The sequence below is a fragment of the Nelumbo lutea genome, chromosome 6 (genome assembly GCF_056320005.1).
Source record: "Nelumbo lutea isolate HS-2025 chromosome 6, American lotus-T2T, whole genome shotgun sequence".
Lineage (NCBI taxonomy): Eukaryota > Viridiplantae > Streptophyta > Magnoliopsida > Proteales > Nelumbonaceae > Nelumbo > Nelumbo lutea.
Genome location: NC_142689.1, coordinates 71220551 through 71247004, shown reverse-complemented (window position 1 = coordinate 71247004; position 26454 = coordinate 71220551). Strand labels below are relative to the sequence as shown.

At 39.6% G+C, this 26454-nt stretch overlaps 1 protein-coding gene across 2 annotated transcripts; it reads left to right on the top strand.

Moving 5' to 3' along the window:
• Positions 1 to 2956: 2956 nt before the first annotated feature.
• LOC148849576 (AT-hook motif nuclear-localized protein 10-like) lies at positions 2957 to 13398 on the top strand. Of its 2 annotated transcripts, XM_088949923.1 has the most exons (7): positions 2957 to 3195; positions 3523 to 3564; positions 3706 to 4403; positions 5893 to 5945; positions 9753 to 9884; positions 11264 to 11425; positions 12774 to 13398. In XM_088949923.1, exons 3-7 carry the CDS (start codon positions 3926 to 3928, stop codon positions 12999 to 13001), a joined length of 1053 nt encoding a protein of 350 aa, XP_088806049.1. In that variant the 5' UTR covers positions 2957 to 3195; positions 3523 to 3564; positions 3706 to 3925; the 3' UTR covers positions 13002 to 13398. The 2 variants fall into 2 exon arrangements, with proteins under 2 accessions (XP_088806049.1, XP_088806050.1); XM_088949924.1 differs by having other exon boundaries at positions 3056 to 3195; positions 3523 to 4403.
• The last annotated feature ends 13056 nt before the right edge of the window (positions 13399 to 26454 follow it).

The window sequence follows — 26454 nt, the reverse complement described above, 5'->3', positions numbered from 1 at the left end:
AAAGAAGATAAGGCCTGTTTGGCATCATTCCAGAGAATCTCATTCTCAAAATCCTTTATGAAAACCATGGATTTTGAGAATTTTCATCTTAAGAATTACTATAGTCCTGTTTGACACAATCATCTGATTCTTGTTTCTCATACATAAATTCACGTCTTCGTAGCAACCAATTTCTTTGAATCAATTATTTGATAAATAAAATGATGCAACAATCCATCCTAACTACAACATCACCATCCGTGAGCAATACAAGGACTTCAACTAAAAAAGTTTTTAACTGCTACATTGCCGTCCTACTTACAACATCACCATCCGTGACGCATAGTCAATTTTTTGGGATCAAGAGGGAACGAAACAGAGAGAACAAAAAATCAATTTATCGTTTTGTGGGTGCATTTGTAACAGCCCATTCACCAACAATAAAATTTATTGGGATCAAGAGTTTCATACTTACGAGTTGGGAGAGTGATGATGATGTTGGAGATGACCGGTGGAGAAAGAACGATTGAAAGGATTCTCAGTTTGAGAAGAAAAGAAAAAAAAATGATGGAGAGAGTCATTGCAACTTGCAATAGATGTCGTATGAGGAAGATGATGTGGAGAAAACAAAACTGGTTAAAATATTACCTGAGATAGAGTATGAAAAAGATGATGTCGACAACACTGGAGAGGGATGGAGAGAGCCGTTGCAACTTACAAAAAAATGCAAGGCAAAATGTGAAGAGAACGAGGGCTTTAGGTCGAACACATGTGAATGATGGAGAGAGTCACATGTGTTCGTTTTTTAAAGGACGTCACAAGAATGAATCGACCAAGAATTCTCATTCAGAGAATCCGATTTTTTTACTCCAATGAATGGAGCTGGTAGAGGGTTTTTTTTTTTTTTTTCATCCTATTTCAAATAAGAAACGGGGGCCAGGCAAAACTAAACACAATTCTCATTCTCAGAATCACGTGAATCACCAAAAACGATTCTGAGAAGTGATGCCAAACAGAGCCTCAAGTTATCCTAATATAGATATAACAAAACAGGTGGAAAAAGAAAAAAAGAGGAAAACCAAAAGGGCGTCCAATCCATTTTGCTCTGTCGTCTTTTTCCTAATTGCTCAAAACACCTTTCTATAACATCCTTCGTGAATCGTTTGAGACTTTGGCGCTTGGTCCATGTTAAAATGTGGTCCAAAACTAAACGCCCAAATTAAATTGCTTTATTTATTCATCTCCCCTATTAATTTATGTATTTCTTCTCTTTCTAGTGCATTAATATATATATATTTCTTGGGCGAGTTACCTCTCGTGTAGTTCTTCCTGTTTTTACCCAAAAAAAAAAAAAGTTAAATTGTCTTATTAATTAATTTCTTTTTAAATAATATGATTTCCTTTTATCTTTCCCAACACCATCATTATTATAGCAACAATGCCCAACAAATTATTATGAATTATGATTCTTTTATGTTCTTGTGGGTGAAACTTCACAATTCTTTTAGTTGGTAGCCAACTGCCATTAAGTCTGACTTGAGTTGAGTTGGTAGGTAGCCAGTTTTTTCACCCTTTGCCATTTAATTTTTCTTTCTTTATTTTGTTTTCTTTTGGAGGGGGGGAGGGTTTAGTACAAAAACAAGGCACCCTTTATCAACGTTCAACCCCATTTAAAAGGACATAAATACCCTTCATTCACATGATGTTTCTCTTGTTTCTAGGTCCTTAAAAGGTACATTTCAAAATTTAGGTGAATATCTCTTACAACTCAATAAAATAATTTTAAATTATATGTATATTTTATATTGTTATTTGATGCTAAACTATTAGTTAGGGATTATATAGATGCAAAGTTGAAAAATATTGTTTCCATTGCTAGGAACACCCAAATTATGTTTTTTTTTTTTTTTTTAATTTCTCAAAGGTTTCTCTAGAATTTGAGTCATTCAATATTATTTGAAACCCTTTGTAAACAATCTACCAAATGATAAGAAGTGGGGAATAGAACAAAATGCCTACATAGCACCAATCGGAAAAAAAAAAAAATCTCCAAGGCTCAGTTTGAAAAGAATATAAATACGTACAAAATAATATAAAATACAAGATTTTATACTATTTATATTTGTACTCTTTCAAAACCGAACCTAAAGAAATGACTCTTGATACCAAACATCGCCTTAAAAAGTAAAATTTGTTATTAACAAGTGAAAATCACATGATTTAGCTTGAAATTTGTTGGTAAGGGTAAAGTGATCACGAAAGAAAGAAAAATTACAACTGATTTTTTAATACTAATCAGCTCACACCCAAATCACAGATATGGAATAGAAAATGTTTTCTTCCTCACTTCAGATGATGAAACTAACAACTTTTGAGTTGTATTTACCCCTTTTTTTTTCTTTTTTTCACATGAACCTACTTTACTAAAAAAAACCCACTCATTTATATGACATGAACCAACCTACCAAAAAAAGGAAAACCTTTATCAAACCGAGAGATTCTGGATGAAAAAAACAAACAAACATTGGTGAGTGGGTCCCACCCACCCAGTAAACCACGGTAAAAAAAAAATCTTGACCCGTAAAACTATCAAATGGTAAAAAAGAATTTTTTTTAAGCAATCAGGCGCATATTTGCACTTCGAATAATTAATCCGATAGTGGTAAGTTTTCATCATCAGTAGATTGATGCCTCTGACAGATACCAATTTGACGCTGATGAATTCTTTCCCACGTGAGTTCCTTTATAAGAACAACACGGTTGTTAATCTGGTATTTCGGTGTTCAACATAATACGAAAAAGACCAGAAAAAACAAAACATTATTTTTATTTTTACTTTTCATGGGAAAAGCTAGAAGCCAAGAGAAGGAAAGAAAAATAAATATTTAATAAAAAGGTGATAAAAAAAAAGAGAGCTACGGCGAGGGCGTTGGAGTTAATGCATTTATATTTAATTTGATTTTATTTTAATATTTTTGTACGAAAGCAATTTCGGCCTGCTTTACTGCTTTTTTAGTAAAAGCCCACAAAGAAAGAGAGCAAGGCATGAAAAAAGGAACAAATAAAAATTAAAAAATATTGAAATACTCTTAAATTCTAACCATTTCTCACAAAGCTTTGGAAGCTCTTACTCTGTGTTTTCTCTCAGAAACCCTTAAAATTCCTCGTTTCTATCATTGCGATCTCTCTATTTCTGACTATTTTTCATTTTTTTAGGTAGGAAAATGGGGAATTTCTAGTTCTTTTTCTAATTTTCTGTTTTTTTTTTTGCTATTTTTTCGGACGATTTTTCAGTTTTTTAATTCGACAAAATTCGAAAAAAGAGGGATTTTTTTGTTCTTGGGAGGGCGGATTTAATGACGGGGATTTAGACTGTGTTGGATTTTATTGCAGGATCTTGTCTTGGAAATTGGAAAATTAAAAAAAATTCATGTAAATTAGGGTTCGTGAGGTGGTCTGAGTTTGTTCTTCTCCAGGTTTCTCAAGGATTTTTGACTTAATTCTTGGTTTCTGTTCTGTGTTTTGCGTGGCTTTCTGTTCCAGGATCCACTGCCTGCCTTCTCTGTGAAAGACCGGGTTTGCGAGGTCAGGGCTTGCTTATTGTGTGCTTAGGGTTTTAATCTTGGGTTTAGGGTTTTTCAAAGTTCTTGCCGTAAGTTTCTATTCAGTAGATTTTATCGGTAAAATTCAACGTTGTAAGGTGTGTCTTCATTGCTTGCTCTTTAGGTTTCCTAGTAGCAGAGCATATTCTTAGTGAAGGTGCTGTTTTGGGGATTTTTTTTCCAACTCAGCAGTCGCGAATTGAGGCTTCGTAGTAGCAGAGGAAATATCGCAGCTCGGTTTGCTTGGCATCCGAAGAAATCTTGAGGACAAAATTCTGTTGATGGTCTAAGCATTAAGTTGGTTAGAGATTTGTTATGGTTTCTGGGCATACCTTATTCTATTTATGATGTCCGGATCTGAACCGGGAATCATGTCGGGAAGAGAATCGTTCGGGGTAGGTCTTCAGAAAAGTCCAGTGACTCCAGTCCCTTCTCAGGCCTCGGGAATGCCCAACATGAGATTAGCTTTCAGTTCTGATGGGACTGCGGTATACAAACCTGTCACTGGAGGCACTCCGGCGTATCAAACCAGCGGTGGAGCTTCTACTGCTGGTGGACCTGGTGGTGGTGATGGCTCTTCCAGTGCAGTGATGCAGCACGGCCTTAATATGAACATGGGAGAGCCCATTAAGCGGAAAAGAGGGAGGCCCAGAAAATATGGTCCCGATGGCACCATGTCTCTTGCACTGACACCCGCTACTCCTGCTGTTCCTCCAAGCGGTGGGTTCTCTCCATCGGCGGTCTCGCCGTCCTCATCGTCAATGAAGAAGGCAAGGGGCCGCCCACCAGGCTCGGGCAAGAAGCAGCAAATGGCTGCTTTGGGTATCCTCTCTTTCTTTCAGATACATGTGGTTTTGGTTCTTTGTTGTTTCTGTGGTTTAGTTTGATTGTTCCTTTTTTTTTTTTATTTTCTCTCGTCATTTTTGTTTATCACGTGTTGGTTTGGTTCATGTATGGAGAATCGGGATTTGAGAAATTTGATGTTGTTGAGATGTTACTGCAACAGGGGTCCTGACTTTAAGGCTTGGTTGATCTAGGTTTTGTTTATTTTCTGTTTATTAGTTTGGGTAGTGATGGCAAGTGGGGTTGATGGATAATAGGGAGTTGAATAGATGGCTCTGTAAAAAAGAAAAGAAGGCTAGTTGGCTTTGCCGGAAATTTGGAGCTGTTAGATCTGATTTCTCAAATGCTATTTCAAAATTACTTTTTTGCCCTTATACAATGGTTGGTTGATTGTTTGTTCCTGCTATACTGCTACTGTTACATCTCATGTAAAACTCAGGTTGATCTATTAATGGTGAAAAGTCATGTTGTAATTTTGTCCTTTATTTATTTTTATTTGTGGGTAGAAAATTATTTACTCTATTTCTTTTTTGAAATAAACTAAAGATAGGCACGTAATTGAGTTTATTGTTTCTATTCTTTTTCTTTTATGGTGTTGAAAGATTTTTAGGAATATACAGTCAGACGATTATGAGCTCTAGTTCTAAAAATAAAATATTGCTGTATTTCAACAAAATAAAAGTTTGCTGATTCCGTGTTTTTCTTTACTATTTCCTTATGCAAATTGAGTTACAGTTAATGTTCTGATCATTTGTAGTTATGCTTGCTTTCTATTACTTGCTAGTTTGGGTTGAGCATTAGTACTAAATAATTTTGCATAAGAAATGTAAAAGGAAAAGAGTCAGTAATATTATCTGTTTGTATATTCTATTCTTAAAATTATTTACCATCATTTAAAATATAATAGGGTCAACTAACCTAATAATACAATATTAACAAGAAAATTCCTCCCAAAATGTTGGAAGGGAAAATAAGGAGAAAAGAAAGAAAAAACAAACAAAGTTAAATGGGGTCCTTTTACAATTAATCACTGAGCCAGTATTTGACGAAAGGCATGTAACAATAACAGTGTGGCATTAATGTTCAATAGTGAACTCTAATAAATATAATAATGAACAACATAAAGGTAATATTCCAAATAAAACTTTAGGAGTCAGACAGATCTAATAGATCTCAATTTTCAGTTAAACCAAATTTTAATTTTCCCCTTTTACCAAACCTATTGACTACCCAGGGAAATGGGGGAATTTAATTTTATAAGATTTTGTTGGATATTATAGTTATATTGAATTACATTTTTCTTTGAGATTACTTAAATTCAAATATGGAATGCAAATGGCATGTGGATCTCTTTCTTTCCTTGTTTCTGGATTTGATTATTCTTTTTTCTTGGTTTTGCTGCTGCCATGTTCTTTTTATTTAGTTACAGTTTGTATTACAAATTTCTAATTAAAGGCTTATCTTGCAGGTTCAGCAGGCATTGGATTTACACCACATGTTATCACAGTTAAAGCTGGAGAGGTATGTATGGCTTGACTTGTAAGATTATCTGGGTTTGAATTTGTACCACTTTATTTTATTTATGTATTGCTTTTGTGCAACTTGGATATGATTATATTATGTAGTTCTGAATGGGGTGTCTACTGTTATGTTTGAAAACATGAAATGTACTTGATAGTGATGGCCAGTTTTGGTTTGATTGGTGTCCACTTGATTGGTGGTGTCCATGAAATTTCTACTTGTTGACATCCACTCCATTGTTGATGTTTCTTCTTGTACCCCACCATAAGTTGTACCTTTCTGCAACTAATGCTAACTGCTAATATTTTTAAGAGCTCCGGTCCCAGAAATGGGCTATGTTTTGCCATCTTGCAGGTGGAGTCCTACTGGACATTTCATTCAACCAGTTTTAGGGTCCATTTGATAACAGCTGAAGATGCTGAACTGAAAAGTTTACACTTTATCTTTTAGTGAAGTTAGGGGCTACTTAATGGCTGAAACTGAAGTTTGGTTGATCCTTATATCCTTGAATTTTTATTTATTTAATTAATTTAACAACTAAAGGACAAGAAAGTAAGTCTTTCAGTTCAGAACTACAGCTGTTATCAAATGATCCCTTACTCCCTTAGTCTATTATTCGAACCAAAAACTGATAATAACAATAGTATTGCAAATTAAATGATAGATGTTGAAGAAAAGTTTATAATTTGTTTCAAACAATTGCATACTGGTATTGTAAGAATAGAATTTTGATGTTACAAATTAATAAACTGAATCTTTACTCATTGAATTACATTATTATATTTGTCTTTTAGAACTTTGGATATTCTTAATTCTTTTTTATTATATTTAAGGTTTGGTACTAATAATGTTTGTATAATGGTGCCATGTGGGCCAGAGATCTTAAAGTTGGTTACCTTATTCTCTGTCCATGTGGCAAGTTTTTCACTTTTTTAGTGCAGTGGCTCTCTGCCGCACAATGGAGTTTTGCACTTTTTTATTATATTTTAAGGTTTCATACTAATAATGTTTGTATAATGGTGCCATGTGGGCCAGAGATCTTAAAGTTGGTTACCTTATTCTCTGTCCATGTGGCAAGTTTTTCACTTTTTTAGTGCAGTGGCTCTCTGCCGCACAATGGAGTTTTGCACTTTTTTATTATATTTTAAGGTTTCATACTAATAATGTTTGTATAATGGTGCCATGTGGGCCAGAGATCTTAAAGTTGGTTACCTTATTCTCTGCCCATGTGGCAAGTTTTTCACTTTTTTAGTGCAGTGGCTCTCTGCCGCACAATGGAGTTTTGCACTTTTTTAATTTAAGTGTGAAAATTTCAGCAACTTTTGTCAATGATAAATCTGGTCAGCAGAGTCTCTGAATACTCTCTTCCTGTTGGGTCCGACTATGATATGGAAAACCATATCATATCTAAAACCTCTATTACTGCTACGTATACCGCAGTTACCAAATTTATTTAAGTAACTGGTAATTATTTTTTTATGTATAATTTAAAATTTAAAACACTCTTTAACCTATCCGTTACTGAATCCTTGTTACCCATTATTATCTCCTTCGAGTTCCCTCTTCTGGTCGAATTTCTCCCTTTTGAAATCGTAAATCCACAACTGGGTTATGGATTTGACCTAAGTAAAGGATTTGGATTTGGTGAATACATACCCCAGGATTTATGCGAGTCAAAATAATGTTCCTCTCTTGTAACCTTATAAGTGGACGGCAATTGGTTGATGGTTGTCAGACAAAGCTGGAACAATATCAGATTGAACTTTAATCACCTTTCCATTGTCAACAACCTAATCATTTTATGCATATTGTTTCAAAATAATCTTGTCATTCTTATAGCGCTTAACCTCTGCTAACATGCCAGCAATGCGTTGGGGATCTACGTCTATATTTATTTTCCACTGTAAGGCATCAATTCGATCCTCAAATGATCGCATTGTGTTTACAACTATAAGTGTTTCATCAAGATCAAATACCATGCCAAGACATCTAAGATTTAGCATGGCAAGACAAGAATTGTAAAGCCCTGGTGCAACATTAAAAGGATGTGTGACTTGTAACCTTTTCCCGTACATCTATAATGAACCAGTGATCATTTTCTGTTTTGCATTTTCATTTGGAAGTTTAGTTTAAAATTATGACTGGGATCCTATCTAGGTGTAAGGATCTCCTTTAATTGGTTGCATGCTTACACCATGATGCATCATTATGCGAAGTAGACCTTTAGCTTCCCCATTTTGTGGACAAATTACATACCATTGTTCCCGTCCCTTTATGAATTGCAGACAGGTATGCTCCATATAAGGATATGTGACTTCTTATGACCTTTTCCTGCACATCTATTATGCATTGTCCATCCTTCTGTTTTATATTTCTATCTGGAATTTAAATTTAAGCTTATGACTAGGGCCTTTCTGGGTGAAAGGATCTCCTTTAAATTGGTCCCATACTTAATGACACATAATTATGCAGTAGAGACCATGGACAATGTACATATTCATTTGTTGGCTCTTTGGACTCCAAATCTGTTGGTCGGTCTCCGAAAGTCTGTAGAGAATGGCAATGGAGCAAGTCAGTAATTGCACAGAGAGAGAGAGAGGATCCTAGAGAGGGGGTTTTGGGCCTTCTCTATTTATAGAGAAGGCTCCTCCAACCAAGTAGGAAATTACATAATGTCAGAGGGAACTTTACCCAAAGCGGGAAAGTCTGTTTGGTTTGATCTGGGACAGAGAGGTCACAAGCAGGGTTTCATGATTTGTCAATGTGGAGATTCCGGGGTCTAGGTTCCCGCCCTTCTCCTTGTGGTGTGCATGTGAGCACAAGCTCAGTTACGGCCCTACTTTTGGAAAACTCTCACGCCTTAGGCATTTGCATTGATGCACTGGTGTATCATCGAAGCTCTTTTTGTGGTGCTTATATAAAGCATTGTAGACTTGTGTTCTGTTGCGCTGCAGCACTTTAGTGTTATGTCATTGCAGTGCGTGTCACTGCGCTAACAGGCCAATAGGCACAGTTCCTTTGTCATCATGAGGATGCTTGTTTGCTGTGATTAAGGCTTGAGTAGGACTGCATTATGGGAATTTTTAGGATACATTAGTTGTCACAGGATATTTTTTGACACAGGTGGAAGCCTGGGTTTGCGAGTGTGATGTGAGTGTGCTGTGGTCACTTACTTGAGTTTCCTCAGTGCTATCGCTATGGGACCTGAGTCCATATACTTATACCATTGTTGCCTCTAAACTGTACTTGGGCATGCTTCTTTTATTCTAGAGTTATCATTCATATGGTATGGAGGAAGCAATGTAACTAGGAAACCTGTCTTGGGTAAGTCACAAATGACTTGCCTGTTAAAGTAGGTACCTTCATGACCATTGTAGCCAGATGGTATTTATGTGATAAAGGCTGTCTACAAGCTAGTTGTCTTTGATTGTTTATCCATGCTCGTAGCATTATCTCTAAGCTTCTTTTATTGTTGGCATTATTATATGCTAATATATTCCTACAGATGTTCTTATTTTTAAACTAGCTTCCATTGAAGATAGGGAAGGGGTGTAATGGGACAATTTGTCTGAGGGGCTGCCATTCAAAGCTAGCTGTAGGTGTATTTGTATCTGGTTTCTAGGGTATAACAAAGAGCTGATTTGAGTTCAGCCAAGCTGAAGCTTATCCTCGGTTGATCTGTCTTCCTATAATTCAATAAATCTCTTGATATTGAAATAAAAAAGATGCTCTTATTTTCCACTTGAAGATCATATGAGATGGTTTCTGCAGCTGGATTATTAACCACAGTTTATTTCTGCTTTTCAGGATGTTTCTTCTAAAATAATGTCATTTTCTCAACATGGTCCACGGGCTGTTTGCATTCTTTCCGCAAATGGTGCTATATCTAATGTAACACTGCGTCAAGCAGCAACTTCTGGCGGAACTGTAACTTATGAGGTTTGTGAGATTATTGTTTATTGTTTTATCTGCTATTGTCTAATAAGTAATAACTAGATGTTTCAAATATATGTTCAATAGTGGAAAAACATGCTTATTTCTCATAAAATTTACTCTTAATATTTGCTTTTTTAACTGAGGCTCAGGAACTTCTAAAAGGAAAATAATTCTAGTTTGATGAATTTCATACATGATACTACAGGAAATTTAAAAGGGAATGGGCATCTAAATGTGCCTTTCTCTATTATATCTGTTTATTTATATGTATTTTGTTTAGGTATGTGATCATGTTTTGTCTAGGCTATTCAGGGTCTTCTGTGGCATAGAGTGGATATGGACCAAACTCTGGAATTTAATCATGAATTGGTCACTCTGAAACTTAAATGTGCCAGCGTAGATGTTTAATCATAACATCATAACACCAAGCAACTGTCCCTCAATATGCTATGGATCTTATGGTGTCAGTGAAAATGCTAAGCAGTAGAAAAATCTATTTATTGGCATAGAACTGATAAAGTCCATATGGTTATACTAAATACATGATTGCATCTACAAGACATTTGCACATGAGAAAGTGTTGAGATTCGAAAAAATCTATTTCGGTATGAACCTCATTAAAGAGAAAATAGAAAAGAGAAAGATGAACATGCAGAAAGTTCTTATCTCAGCGGGATAGTTGTGTTCAAAATGATGAAATTCCATGTATTGCTAAAATAGCATTACCTCGATCATGGATATGGATTAAATCCAGGTTGTATCGAGGTCATGTTCTTTTCAAACCAACAAAGGTAATCCTTTTCTAAGGCTCCAACTTATGTTGAGAAAGTCATGGAAATTGTGTACTAAACTCATCATCATCATCATCACCCAAGCCTCATCCCAACTATTAGAGTTTGGCTACATGAGTCCTGTTTCACCATTCTGTTCTGTTTAATGCTATATCCATTGTTAAATTACAATTTATAAGCGCAAATTATGTACCAAACGGGGCAGAGAAAATTTCCATCTTCATTTTCTGTGTAATGACATTTTGTTCTCCGTTTAAAAAAGAGTAACGCAATGAGGGAGTGCAGCAAAATGGTAGGTCCTTTAACAGCCCCTTTTACAGCCTTCCACTACAAAATTATTAGCATCTGACAAGTTGGCATTTGTCTTTTCCACCTTGCATTCACTTGATAATTTCATGACCAAACACCCTAAAAGTTAATATATGCATTTAAGGTATGCACTGGTCTTTGGATGGTGTTGCCCAAAAAAAAAATAAAGGTGGCGATTATGATTATTGCTGATAAAAATGTCATTGTTGTTGATCAAAAGATATTGTTGTTAATGTTGAAATGTTGCACCTATCTGAGATTCTCTTACATGTTTGAATGCAGGGACGATTTGAAATATTGTCACTTTCTGGTTCATTTCTTCTCTCGGAGAGTGGTGGTCAGCGTAGCAGAACTGGTGGACTAAGTGTGTCCCTTGCTGGTCCAGATGGTCGTGTTTTAGGTGGTGGTGTAGCTGGTCTGTTAACTGCAGCATCCCCTGTCCAAGTATGCTTATCTTTATACTCCTAAGTTAATACCTCTAGTTTTGTTTATTTTACTGCATTGTGAGATTTTTTTTGGCCTTTGTATTATAATGTTTGTGACATAAGTAAAATTCAACTCAAGTCAACTCAGCACTATTTGTGGTCAGTTATATAAATTCTCTTCAGCCATTCTGCCATCTTAATCAAGGGTAACGTTATCTGTCAAATTTGAAGCCCTTAAATTGTTTTTCACCACTTCAGACCACGTTTTGTTTGTCTTTTTCCTTTTAGAGCCTTCTACTTCACCAATTCACTAGAAAAGTAATGCCTTGTCATGGTGTTCCCAAAAGTTTAAACTCATTTTTTTGATTGTTGGAAACTCTTATTTTTAATTTATTTACCAGTATCATACATGCTTATCCTTAAAAAGTGGAAAGAGTATTTCATTGTAATTAATTCCAATTTTTTATCTGGCTGACCAAAAAATTCCAAAATTTATCAGCTTAAAATTTTTATTTTATTATCAAAAAGGTTATTATTCCTATGAAACCTTTTATTTCCTAAATAGGTTGGACCTGACTATAAATGAGTTCCAATGCCAAAAATGTCATATGGTATTGTAGATGTCCATAAATGTCTTGTGTTGCTTTATTATAGAATACTGCACTATGTTCTACAAAGAGCAGAATGCCTATGTTCATAAAAGCTAAAATCTATACAAGATACATGTGCATTAACTTGTTAAAGCTAACATGCCTTCTACATAAAAAATGAGATGGCCCTTGTATGCCTGACAATATGAATATGGCAGAGGTTTCTACCAAAAAGAAAGGAAGAATATGCAATTTACCGATCAAAAAAGGAAAAAAAAAAGGAAGAATACGTTGAGATATTGACTGGGAAGGACAAAGGTAGCTAAGTCTACTGTTTTGGTGGTTAGTGCAGGTTGGAGGATTTAAAAAGTTTAGGGTTGAACATTACCTCCCCCCAAAAGGAAAAGGCCTCAGCTTTGCTTTGTGAGAAAATATTTAACAATTCTGTCTTTTAGATATAGCCTTGTGAGATTCTAGGGGGGGGCAGCTTAACTGGATGGGAAATCCTATCCCACTGGACAACCAAGGCAGCTGTGGAAGGTCCTTTTGACTTCATGGTGCACTGTGGGGTTGCCATTCATGTTTCATAGCCAGTCCTTGTGAGCATGATGGAGGGACAGGATGATGAAAAAGATGCTGTCTTTTAAAATGGTGATATTTCCCTTACCGTGTAATCAATAAGCTAATTGCATATTTTGCACGAAATGTGTCATTGGCCTATCAGCATAGAGATTTGTTTCCAGTTACACAGATGGTTGACATGATGTTTCTTTGCAGGTGGTAGTTGGTAGTTTTATTGCGGAAGGACGTAAGGAGTCTAAATCATTGAATCAATCAGAACCATCATCTGCTGCAACAAAACTTGGGCCAGCAGCCGCAGGAAGCCCGCCGTCAAGGGGTACACTGAGTGAATCATCTGGTGGGCCTGGAAGCCCACTGAACCAGAGCACAGGAGCATGCAACAACAATAGTACACAAGGATTGGCAAACATGCCATGGAAGTAGATGGGCATTTGTAGATGAACAGCGTCTTTACCAGAACCAGACTGTACCAAGAAAAACTAGACTTTGTTTGTAATTGAGAAAGCCCCCTTTGTGTTAACTTAATGTAAAATTGTAGGTGTGCTGACGAACAAGGAGGAAGGTTGGTTTCTTTGTAGCCATAGAGGCCTTCCTCCCCTCACTACAATATAGGAGGAGCCTAGCCCCCTAGGAGGTGCCGTGGTGGTGTGAGACTAATACTAGCTCTAGCCATCCTTCCCCACCGGTTGGCGTTGTGTCTCTTATTTGGGAAGTTGGATCAGAGGTTTTCCGTTTTTTTTTTTTGTTTGTGTTGAATGAGGTCATTGTTTTAGAAACAAAAGGTGGCTATTAAATTTTTTCTTCTAGGTATTCTACTAAAGTTTTACTCTCTCTCTCGGTGATCCACTCACGTACACATAGCACTTGGCTGACGTGCGAGGTGTCTCTAGTTATAATCCAGGCAATTGTGAAACGAAAGCAATTGTTAACATCAAGGTTCAAAGTATCCAAAATGCTGTGCATCGGAAAGGCAAATTCAAGAAACTATCAGGATACATCTTGGATATGAATGAAAAATTAAGATATGTATGGAAACATATTTTAATAAAATATAAATAAATATCAATATTACTAAATATAAGAAATAAATGAGTTATTTATGCAAAAATAACATGTTTTAGTGGGTTTCATGAAATAAAACATATTATAATCAATAAACAGGAAGTTGGGAACATAAACATGCTATCTAATTATGGACATAATAGATCAAGTAACTATTTTGCATGTTTTATTCTAATTTTTTAAAAATTAAATAATAATTATTTTTATTTAAATAATTATTTTGCATGCTTTATTCTAAAAATTAAATTAAAATTAAGAAAAGTAAATATGTAACAAAAAATTGAATGGATTTATGGACATAATAGAGGAAATAATTAGTTTGCATGTTTTATTCTAAAAGTAAACTAAAGTTAAAAAAAAAATATCAATGATTCAATGTTTCAAAACATAGAAGTGTTCCACTACCTAGAGGCGTGAAGTATAATTCAGAATGCAATAGGCATAAGCTTCTTTAAGAGGAGGAAGGAGGAAGGAGGAAGGGGGGATTTCATTTTTTTTCTTTATCTTTAATAAAAATCTTTTATATTAAAAAAAATGCATAACATTTCTTAAAAGGGGGGTCTTGTTGAAGCGAAGTGAGCTCGCCAAAGTGGAGCAAGGCTCCCCTAACTATAAAAATTAAAATTGGGCTACATCGAAAAGGGGGACCGGGGGGGGGGTCGGGGGGCGAGCAGGGGGCAAACCACTTTCTTTCCCCTTATCTTTTCTAACATTGGCTGAAAATGTAAAAGAAAGAAAAAATTGTAAAAATATTTATTTTCACTCCTTTTTACACAACCTTGAAAAACTTATTGAATCTTGGCATCTTGCAAATTTATAAATGTTTTTGGAAAATTTTTACAAGATTTGAGTCTTTAGAAAGATGGCTTTTTGGAGGGTTTGGGAAAGAAAGAGGGCTTCTGAAATGGGTTTAGAAGCCCTCTTTCGAAATCACTTCTATTTGTGTCTTAACAACAATAAAATCGTTGTGTATCGGCCGATACGCTACTGTATCGGTTGCGTATTGTCCAATACACGACCGGAACTCGCTGATACAACACTGATACGGTGTCGATATGCCTTCGACATGACGAAAAGGAATGGTACAATTGATTTCGAACCGTTCTCTGTGCCAAAAGCCTTAAGACACGATACGTATCGGCCGATATGTGACAAAATTTTGAACCTTGGTTAACATCAGCCTTTTAAGTCTTGTGCAAATTCATTTCAAAAGCTTTAAGTGTAAAATGGTCATGGGGATGGGATGACTGGGTGAAGTCTCGTCTCGATGAAGTCTGGAATCTGATTCAAATCTGATACAACTCGATTATGTTGATGGAAACATGGCAGTCAATCATGAAGACTCGTGCCTATTGACAAACCATTATCCATATCACACCAAATCGCAGGATTGTTAGCCTTATAATTAGGAATGGCAACGGGGTGGGGTCATATTTGTCGTCCCCGACCCCAACTCCGATTTTGAAATTAACCCCATTCCCGTCCCCGATCCTCGTTGGGGATAAAATTTGTCCTCCATCCCCATCGGGGATGGGTTCCCATGGGGACCTCAATCCCTAAAATGTCTTTAGATAACAATATTTTTTTAAATAAATTTACTTAAAATAAATAAAAAATCTAAATAGTAAATAATGTTTTAAATATGTTTTGATATATATAATATAGTATAAATAATATACTCGGGGAGGGGTAGGGACCTATCCGCGACCCTGACCTTGACTAGGGATTCCTATTAATCCCCGTCCCCTTCCCTGCTCCGCCAAAGCAATCTCCATCCCCATTGTAAATACGATTATAAATTATCATTGATAAGGTGAATAAAGGCATTGAGCTTTATCTGAATTTGATCCCTTGTATTTCTCCCTCTACTTCAGTGGTTGTGCTAACCGGCACCAGTCTACGAGGCAAATCTAAACATTCTCGAAGATGAGAAGAGTCTAATATATGATTGATATTAGAGCCACCCGTGAAGGGATGAGAGATCCATCATATGGATGGTCAAGCCCTGTTGGAAGGTTGAGCGAATTTTCAAAAATTTCTCTCTTCCATCTAGGAATCACATTCCCTATTTTAGAAAACTACATTTTTAATGATAAATCTTGAACCAAACTGGACCAGATCTGAAACCAAAAGGGATGAGAGGGATATACTTGACACGGAGTAGCAGTAACTCCCAATGAAGGTGTTCATGCCCAAGGAGAAAACCAAAACCTGCTTCCACTAAAGATGACACAGTGTGAGGTGAAGCAGGATCAGCAGGACGACTCTTCAGCAAGAATGGAGTAGAGGGCCGGTGAGCACGAGTTCAGATTGCTTATTCTATCAAGAACAATTCTTGATCACTCCCACAAGTGGAGATCAAACTGGGTAGGGGCGGCAAGAGCAGGGAAGAATTCTACACTTTTCTGTGTGTTGTTTGGTGTCTTTTGCGTGTCCGCCCTGCTCTTTTATTTATAGCTTTAAAAAGACAACCTCCTAATCTGATTAGGAGTTTCTTGATCCAAATCTTTATTTGAATCCGGATTCTTTATGTGATAAGGATAATCCCTTATCTTATATGTAGTTTAAGATCAGCTTAATCCTAACCAAATTAGGAGTTTCTTGATCCAAATATTTATTTGGATTTGAACTCTTTAAGTGGATAAGACTTATCCTCTTATCCTTATCTACTGATCCAAACCCAGATCCGCCTCTATTTAATTAATCTAATTAACCCAATTCGAATTGGGCTTTAGGCCCATTAAGTTTATGTGCTCACTTAACCTCTTAACCCATTGTCAAGTTGGCTCTCTTTGTATGGTGTGGGACCCAAACATTGATCTACACATCAGCTACATGGGTTCAACCCAACCTTTGTTACAAGGCCTGACCAAATTCACTGTAGGAGAAAGTGAACCCCTGACTCCATCACCATGGGCTCTTAATGGGCCCAATATTTACACTAAATGGTCATTGGGTCCAGCTACCTTATGAAAACCCAAGGACTGTGAGTAGATGCAAGATCAGCCCATCAGGTATTACCCTCAATGGTTTTACACTTAACCTCTCAGCCCATAATGATCAAACACTGTCCGACAAGAGATGACCTCTCCCTCAGCTGCAAGGAACAGTGCTGCACTCTCTACTTACATGAATCCCGGGAATTAAAACATTTTACAAACATTTTGAAACCATAGTATATATATATATTATAATCACCCACTCAGATGAATTCTCAGACTGTCCCATAGGTTTTGACCCCCTCTAAGGATCTCACTGATTGGCATATCAAAGACAACCCAATCCGATACCTAGTGCAATGTCATAATCGAGTCTAGGGGTCAGGTGGAACATTCCAGTTTTGCCCATCTATCTCTAAGGTCTAGGGCAATATTGGAATTTTGGTCTGATTCAGGGTTTCAAGAAAACTCACATTGCATGTACCTTAAGTCTCACCCTAGTAACTTAGACAAGTCACCTCAACCAACTTGGTGGTACATCAGTGTTAGTTTTGACGGAATAGATCTCCCCAAATTTATCCGAGTATGAGGATTCTAAACTAACACGAATCTCATATATGTTTAATTTAAGGGTATTACATACAAATACACCATAATAACATAAATCAAAGTGTACTTTATTTAATAATATACATTAAAACTAAGGGCATACACTAACTAACAACCTGTCCCTAGGCCCCAAGAGGATTCTAAACCCATGAACGAGAGGATGAGTTATTTGGAGAGACATTAGGACAGCATGGATGCCAAGGTAGCCGTCGTCCTATGCCAGGGAGCCATAGCGATCATTGCAACGAGGTGGAAGTACCATCGCAATCTTAGGGATCTATAGGGAGTTGCTACCGACAAGTGAAGCTAGCTGCCTCGATTTGGAGGGGGTAACCTTGATGGTTGGATCATACTAATCCAACAATATTTTCATATCCCGGAGATTCCGGAGGACAAGTGGATTTTTTTGTTGCTATCCTCGGGTTCGATGGGTCGGTCGTTGAATGGTACTATTGGATCAAAGACCACCCACCACCCTTAGCCTACATGGAATCAGTTTTTGAGTGCTCTGGACAATCGTTTAAATGGCTTACACAGAGCAAACATTGCTAGAAGGTTCTCAAAGTTGACCCAGTCGACCTTAGTGCAGAGCTATATGAAAGATCTTAGAGACTCTTTAAGAGAATAAAGGGGCTATCGGAAGAATATTTGGTTGGGTTCTTTATCGCAGGGTTGAAGCAAGAGATTCGAACGGGAGTCGAGATGTTTGAACCAGCATCACTCGGCTGGGATTTTCTTCTAGCCTTGTTGAAGGAAGAAGAATGGATGTATAAGCAGCGACTGACAAAGCTAGAGAATCCAAAATGGAAGCCAATAGTTTTATCTCCTCTTTCTAGCTCAACACAGAAGCTATTGGAGATCCGAAAAATATCACCAGTCGAGGCAAGGGAGCGAAGGGAACAAGGGCTTTGCTACCTTTGTGATGAAAAGTAGACCCCTCAACCTTGCTGCAAGAAGCAAGAACTCTTCTGGATCACCTTACCAGAGGGGGATGAAGAACTGGAGTCGGAATTGGAGAAGGAACTAGAAAAGTCGTTAGAAGAGACTTTGCCTGAAATTTCCCTCCATGCAATTACAGGTGCTAGTTCTCCAACATCCCCTCACAATACTGTTAGGTAGTGGGTCTTCACATAACTTTTTAGACCCCAAGGTGGTGGAGAAGGTGGGCTTGCAAGTGGATTCACATCCTAATTTTGAGGTTCAGGTGGCCAGTGGAGAATGCCTACAAGGTTATGGCAAGTGTTTGGGGTTACCAATTCGAACACAAGGAACCACCATCAGGGAAGACTTCCACTTGCTACAATTGGGACTCAGTGGCTTAGAACTATTGGACCAGTGCTTTGGGATTTCAAGGCCTTGTCCTTACAATTCAGAGATAAGCAAGGCAGTCACTTGTTGAAGGGAATCAAGAAGCCAGAATCAAAGTTCATTCCTACTGAAGCAGCCCCAAAAGCTCTACAAAAGTTGAGTCATATTTACTTATTACAACTCTTGGAAGTTGACAAATTGGCTGATACCCAGAGTTTGGATGCTGATGTATGAGCTCTTCGGGAAGAGTACAAGGAGTCTAGTGGACTCCCACCAACCTGCCATTGTGACCATGCTATTTCCCTTACCGAAGAGGGAGTAGCAGTTAATATTAGGCCCCACAGGTACCCCTATAACTAGAAGAGAGAGAGATTGAGATAGTGAAAGGAATGATGAAAGGAGTTGTTAGTCCCAGCTAGAGCCCGTTTTCATCTCCAACCTTACTAGTGCAGAAGAAGGATGATGGTTGGCAGCTTTGTGTAGATTACGGAGCCTTCAACCAATAGACTATTAAAGACAATTCCCTATGCCAGTCATTGATGAACTTATTGATGAACTCCATGGAGCTAAGGTGTTTCCAAATCTGGATTTATAGGTCAGGTACCACCAGATTTGGGTGAATGAGAAGGACATTCCCAAAACGGATTTTAGAACTCACAAGGTCATTACGAGTTCTTCGTGATGTTGTTTGGACTATCCAACTCTCTTGCCCCCTTTCAATCACTCATGAACAAGATTTTCAAAGAGCAACTTTGGAGGTATGTTCTTGTATTTTTTGACGACATACTAATATATAGTCTATCCAGAGAAGAACATTTGCATCATTTGAGGTAGGTATTAAACATATTATACACACACCAATTGCATGCAAAAATGAGCAAGTGCAGCTTCTTACAAGATAAGATAGGGTATCTAGGACATATTGTCTCTAGTCAAGGAGTGGAAATGGATCCAACTAAGGTGGAAGGGATGCTGAGCTGGCCTAGGCCTGCCACAGTAAAAGGGCTGAGAGGTTCCTAGGATTGATTGGATATTATAGGAAGTTTGTCAGAAATTATGGAGCCATTGCAAGAACCCTCCCTAGGTTACTCAAAAAGGGAAATTAGGAATGGGGAGAAGAAGCAGAAGTTGCACTTCAAGGACTAAAATCTGCCGACATTTGCACCTGTCCTAGCTATTCCAGATTTCAGCAAGACCTTCAGTGGAGAGTGGTGCCAGTGGACGAGGGATTGGTGCTGTCCTTTCACAAGAAGGAAGGCCGATTGCAATTTTCAGAAGAGCCTTACAAGGTCAAGCTCTTAAAATGTCTACCTATGACAGAGAATTACTAGTTGTAGTTTCAGTAGTCCAGCGATGGAGGTCATATTTGTTGGGAAATAAATTCAGGATTTTGACCGATCAGAGGAGCATCGGGTATATATTGAAGTAGAAGATAAACACTCCAATTCAGTAGAGACTATTGAGTAAACTTATGGGGTATGACTATGAGGTAAAGGGGAAAGAATACATAATTGCAAATGCCTTGTCTCTAGACCTGCTCAAGGGTTGAACTTCGGGCCTGACTTTACACTGTGTTGGGCTTAGGCTTCGGGCTGGGCCCATTCAAATTTTGCCAAAAGTCAAGCCCGAGCCCAGCCCATGAACAAGCCTACTTGTCTTGGAAGGAAGATGAAGACATAGAGGTTATGGGTCTATCATCTCCAATGCCTAATTGGACTACAAAACTCAAAGAGGAAGTAGCTACAGATTCTTATTTGTAGAAATAGATCTTAGAAATTGCAAAAGGAAGGGAGAACAAAACAACCTACCGGTATTATAATGGATTAGTATGGAAGAAGGGTAGACTGGTGTTGGGACCCCACTTCTTTCAGAAGGAAATTGTTTGATGGAGCTCATACTTGTCCAGCAGGAGGGCATTCTAGGTATGGTAATACTATTTAGAGATTGAGACAAATAAGTTCGTAGAAGTGGTATCGAAGAGAGGTGAAGAGCTAGGTCAGAGAATGCAAAGTCTGCCAAAGAAACAAAATAGAAAATGTGCCCATGCCTGGGCTTTTACAACCACTGGCAATTCCAGAACAGGCTTGGGCTGATATCTCAATTGACTTCATAGAAGGGTTGTCAGTTCCAAACAAGAAAATTGTGGTTCTGGTTGTAGTGGACAAATTGACTAAATATGGTCATTTTCTTTCTCTCAATCATCCTATACAACACTAGAAGTTCCTCAATTTTTTGTGGAAGGAGTGTTTAAGCTACATGGCATAACTGGGACCGTGGTTAGTGATTGGGATTCTGCATTCATCGGGACCTTCTGGAGAGAATTGTTTAGGCTTCAGGGTACACAACTCAACATGAGCTCTTCTTACCACCCATAGTCTGATGGGCAGACTAAGGTTCTCAATCTAACCCTAGAAACCTATTTACGATGCTTCTGTAGCTCCCAACTTCATACATGGTGTCGCTGGCTACCCTTGGCTGAGTGGTGGTATAATACTACTTACCATTCAACCACTAAGACAACATCATTCCAGGCATTGTATGGTTACCCACTCCAACCTTATTTAACCTACATTCCTGGTACCACCCAAGTTCATTCCGTTGAACAATAATCGAAAGATAAAGAATTTGTCCTCAAGGTTATCAAAGAAAGCTTGGCTCATTCTTAAGACAAAATGAAGCGTATGGCAGATAAAGGGTGCACTGGAAGATCATTTGGAGTTGGGGATTGGGTGTTTTTAAGGTTACAACCTTACAGACAAATTTCTTTGGCTGTAAGGCACTCTTAGAAACTCATAGCCCGATATTTTGGTCCTAACAAGGTGATTGGAAGAATTGGCCAAGTAGCCTATAAATTAGAATTGCCACAAGGGTGCAAACTTCACCCTGTATTCCATATTTCATACTTGAAGGCCAAATTGGGAGCTAATATGATCAACATCCCCACTCTCCCTCCCTTGACAGCAGAAGGAACTCTCAACCTTACCCAGAAGCAATACTTGGACATTGCATGGTTCGGTATGGAAATAGAGTTGTAATAGAACTCCTGATTAAATGGGAAGGTACTACTGACATGGATGCTACTTGGGAACGTTTGGATTCACTTTGCAAGAGTTATGCTAGGGCTAGCCTTGAGGACAAGGCTGAGGAATTATACAACTTGATTCTGTTGATGGAAACGTGGCAGCCGATCATGAAGAATCTGCCACAGCTCGTGCCTACTAACAAACCGTTGTCCATATCACACTAAATCGCAGGACTATTAGCCTCAGAATATTCTCCAATGATTGTAATCATTCGACCATCAGAGGTAGTTGTAACTACGATTATAAATAATCATTGATAAGGTGAATAAAGGCACTAAGCTTTATCTAAATTCAATCTCCTGTATTTCTCCCTCTACCTCTGTGTGTTGTGCTAACCGACACCATTCCCCGAGGTAAATCTAAAAACTCTTCTCATCTTTGAGAAGAGTCTGATGTCAAAATCTTATTAGTTGTTATAACCTTATTAATCATAGATTGGTTTGTTGTCAACGACCTTAGTTGGATAAAGCAGGTGGGTTTCGTTTTTCTCTGACTGGGCAAGAAGATAAGCCATGCGGAGATGGTGATGGTTATTTTAAAGTTCGAAGATAGGACTTGAAAATGAGTGAATGACAAACAAACAAGGCGAGACATAATTGGAGCAGAAACTTGTCTTCTTTCTTCCTTCAAGTTTAGGGCTCTTCACTCTTGAATCTTGATAGAGTATTAGTTTACTGTATTAGAGAGAACATGTTGGTGGGTTGAGTTATTGATATATGACATTGGTAGCATTCTCAATACAGATACCTACCTCCACGTCATTAGAGTAGAAGGGTGGAACTCTAGAATCCATAGCCAAAAGCAAGAGGCACAAAGTCAACGCAAGCTATGTATACGTCTACAATGCAAACTCTTATTTCTATTATTCTCAAACATTTATCAAACACCAAATCTTTCAATGCTACTCTTTACAATTATGAAAACCTTACTCACCCTCCCTTCCTTCGATGTTCTATCTCTAAGAATGCTATGATCGTTACTATGCCTATTAGAGACCGGAGTAAAAACAGGAAACCCTTGCAGAGAGGTTGGATCAGAATGAAAGCCATCCAGAACATTCAAGCGCTGAAGCGTGTGAAGAACGATTATGATTTATTGGAAAATGTGATGGAATCCAAGGTCAGGCAGTTGGTCAAGCAGGATATAATCGTTGTTCTTCGAGACCTCGAGAAACAGAACGAAGCCCTCATGGGTTCCTTGAATTATTTTTTGGGTCTAGAAGTTCAGCATGACCCCCCTAGTGATCTCTTCCTCTCTCAACAACGGTATGCCACTGATCTCCTCCTTAAATGCAACATGGATAGTACTAAGCAATCAACACTCCCAATGGCATCCGCTTGTAAGCTCACCAACGGTGGTGAATCCCTCCCCAAGGTCTGTTGGTGGTGCCCTGTGGCCTCTGGTACCTTACTATGATTCGACCAGACATATCCTTTGCAAGCCCCTATATTTGAGCATTGGATTGCCGTTAAGTGGATTTTCCGTTATTTGAAAGACTTTCTCATGGCATTCGCTTCTCTGCAACTCCATCTCGCACTCTCCAATTCTCCATGCATACTTTGACGTTGACGGGTGTCCAGACGACATGCGTTCATAATGTGGTTTCTGCATTTACATGGAGCCTAACCTGATATCTTGGTCCTCCAAGAAACAAGCTTCCAGCACTGAGAGTGAGTATCGCAGCCTTGCTTGTACCACTTCTAAATTGGTATGGTTGATGTCACTTCTTTGTGAACCAAGCTACTCTCTCACGTGTCCACTTCTCTCTAGTGCAACAATTTGGGTGCCACATATCTTACTTCAAACCCTGTGTTTTACTCTTGCACCAAATACATTGCAATTGACTTTCATTTTGTGCAGGAGCTCATTACACAGAGAGCTATCTCTATTCAGTTCATATTCAGCTTTGACCAGCTTGCCGATGTCTTTCCGAAGCCCTTGGCTTCTACCCGTTTTGTCTTATTACATGATAAGCTCATGGTCATGGTGGTTTCTCCCTCCATTAGCTTGCGGGGGTTATCTGATGGTGCGTGATCTGGTCACTCCTATTTGGCATTTGTGTGGCTCCCGAAAGGTACCCGAGATGGAGAAGAAGAAGAATCCCCAGGGGTTTGTCCGACGGGAACACTCCGATGCTTAAGTTAGTATTCTGTATGAGAAGTAAGGAGAAGATGAAGGCTAAGAGTGTAGATAGCGCGAGAGTAGAAGATCATCCCCATCTCCCTTGATAATAAACTCCTTATAATAGAAATCTGTTGCATCAGGCCCACTGGCCTCTGACAGGGCAGGTATAACCGCCATTGTTAGCCTACTGCAGCCATTACTAGCAAGGGCTAAGGTGGCACGTGCGGGGCTGTCATCGTAGGGTACGTGCCTGTCGGGTGTGAGACACCCTCTAAAGGTGGCAGGCACAACGCTGCCTGACGAGGGATATGGCTGCTGTCCCCAGATTTGTCGGGTACGGTGGTCGGGCAGGAGGTCTTCCTGCGATATGCCGAACTACCCTTCCGTGAGTTACCCTATGCCGGGCTACCTCGTAAGTGGTGAGCTGCCTGTGGCAAGCTAAGCCGAGCTGTCTGGTCCGAGGTGTCTTCACCTCGGGGTGTCTATAGGTGGATCGGTGTGTTCCTGTCTAGGAGTGTCCGAGAACCACTGGGAGGAGCTCGGGTATTAGTAAAGGTCAGGGGGCCCCAAGCTCGGAGGTAGCTCAGGGTGCCTTAGCCCCCGGGGTGGCGGTGTAGGCTAGGCGGCTCCCGGCGAGTAGTCTATTTCATCGAGTTGTCGGGCTCAAATCAGTGGGACCTTCCCTCTGAGTTGCGGTTGCGCCTAGTGTGCTGTCGCGTTGAGTCATCGCTTGAGAAAGGTCACCCACACGTGTACTCGGGCTACGAGGTCGGGCCAAATCACCCTCCATCAATTGCCCCCCCCCCACTCCCTGTGCTGGCAGTGTTGACCCAGTGTGGGGAGTTCATGTTGCGTCGGGTGGATTTGGCTTCGACACATATGCTGCTTCGTCACGCGTTCCGTCCAGCTGGACCGGTCTAGTTCCTGACTCGGTTAAAAGGAACCCGAGTCGTGTTCAGCTTACGTGTGGACGTCACGCGGTTTGGACTTCGCGGACGCGAAAAAACGCGTTAAACTGATTTCACCTTGAGGAACCTGTAGCCGACTTTTTTGAGAGCTGTCGGATCGTCTTGATCGCGACTGTTGATGCTTGGGCACAACGGCTATAAATAGTGGGGGACCCTTGGCCATTTCTTCGCCACAAAGTCTCCAGCGTCAGTGTTTGAGCTCGCGTCTGAGGTTCTTAGCTCGGGTCTTCTAGATCGGGGAGTGCGTGGCCTAATCAGTTGTTACAGATAGTATTGTCTTAAGTTGACAATATTCCATGCTCGAGGTACTTGTTTTCCTTCGAGGGTCTCGAGCTCGTATGTTCCTTCCCCGAGCACTCGTTTCACTTGGTAAGGTCCTTCCCAGTTGGACCCGAGCTTGCTAGCGTCGGGCTCAGGTGCCATAAATTTATGAAGGACCAGGTCGCTAATGCGGAGGTTCCGCTTCTTGACCTTGGCGTTGTAGTACCGAGCTACTCTCTGTTGGTAGGCTGTGGTCCTGATGTGCACGAGGTCCCTTACTTCGTCGAGTAGGTCGAGGTTGGTACGTAGCTCATCTTTGTTCGTCTGATCACTGTATGCTTCTAGTCGTAGTGTAGGTACTTCGATCTCTACGGGGATAACTGCTTCGGTGCCGTAGGTGAGGTTGAAGGGGGTTTCTCCCGTGGCGATCTTCTCCGTGGTCCGGTAGGCCCATAGAACACTGGGTAGCTCATCTGCCCACAACCCTTTAGCTCGGTCTAACTGTGCCTTCAATCCGCGGAGGATGGCTCTGTTTGTGACTTTTGCCTGACCATTTGCTTGAGAGTGTGCGACTGAAGTAAAGTTCTATCGGATCCCCATGTCTTGGCACCAGTCTTGGAATTTGATGTCATCGAATTGCTTACCGCTGTCAGAAATCAATACCCGAGGTAACCCGAAGCGGCACACGATGTTCTTCCAAAAGAAGTTTTAGACGTTCTGGGCTGTGATCGTTACAAGGGGTTCAGCCTCTACCCACTTGGTGAAGTAATCCATTGCTACTACTAAGAACTTCCTCCCACCCGTTGCTGGCGGGAATGGCCCAAGTAGATCGATGCCCCATTGTGCGAAGGGCCACAGGCTGGTGAGATACTCGAGGTCGATAGCATGTTGGTGGTGGATATTGGCGTGCTTCTGGCATTTGTCACATTTTTTAATGAGTTCAATGACATCTGCCTTCATTGTTGGCCATTAATACCCCTGTCGAAGTGCCTTTTGGGTGAGGGCCCTACCCCCCAAGTGTCCACCACACAGACCCTCATGAGTGTCGTGAAGTACGAGCTTGGCTTTGGTAGGTCGCAAGCAACGTAGGTAGGGGAGCGTGTAGGATCTTCGGTATAGCCATTCGTCTATCATGACGTATTTGGTTGCCTGGCGCTGCACCTTTCTGGCTGCATTGCGATCTGCAGGGAGGGTCCCGTGTAGCAAGAAGCTCGTGAGCGGGTCAATCCAGTTTGGCTCAGCTTGAACGATGGGAGCGACCTCCTCTGCCCCCCCCCCCCCCCCCCCCCGCGAGAATGTTAGGCCGAGGCAGGTCCTCTATGTACACGGTTCTCATGGTGATGTCGCTGGTGCTGATTAACCTGGACAGGGCATCGGCCTCAATGTTCTTTGACATAGGGATTTGTCTGATGGAGTGTGACTGGAAGTTGAGCAAGGCTTCTTTGGCTTTGGCTAAGTAGGCGACCATGGTCGGCTTGCAAGCTTCGTACTTGCCAGTGACATGGTTAACCACGAGCTGGGA

What these genes read in the sequence shown, in the direction of transcription:
- LOC148849576 (XM_088949923.1), top strand. Translation starts at nt 3,926, where the DNA reads ATGATGTCCGGATCTGAACCGGGAATCATGTCGGGAAGAGAATCGTTC. An exon ending in GCAGCAAATGGCTGCTTTGG is followed by an intron (nt 4,404 to 5,892) that starts GTATCCTCTCTT and finishes CTTATCTTGCAG; the next exon opens with GTTCAGCAGGCATTGGATTT. An exon ending in GCGGAACTGTAACTTATGAG is followed by an intron (nt 9,885 to 11,263) that starts GTTTGTGAGATT and finishes GTTTGAATGCAG; the next exon opens with GGACGATTTGAAATATTGTC.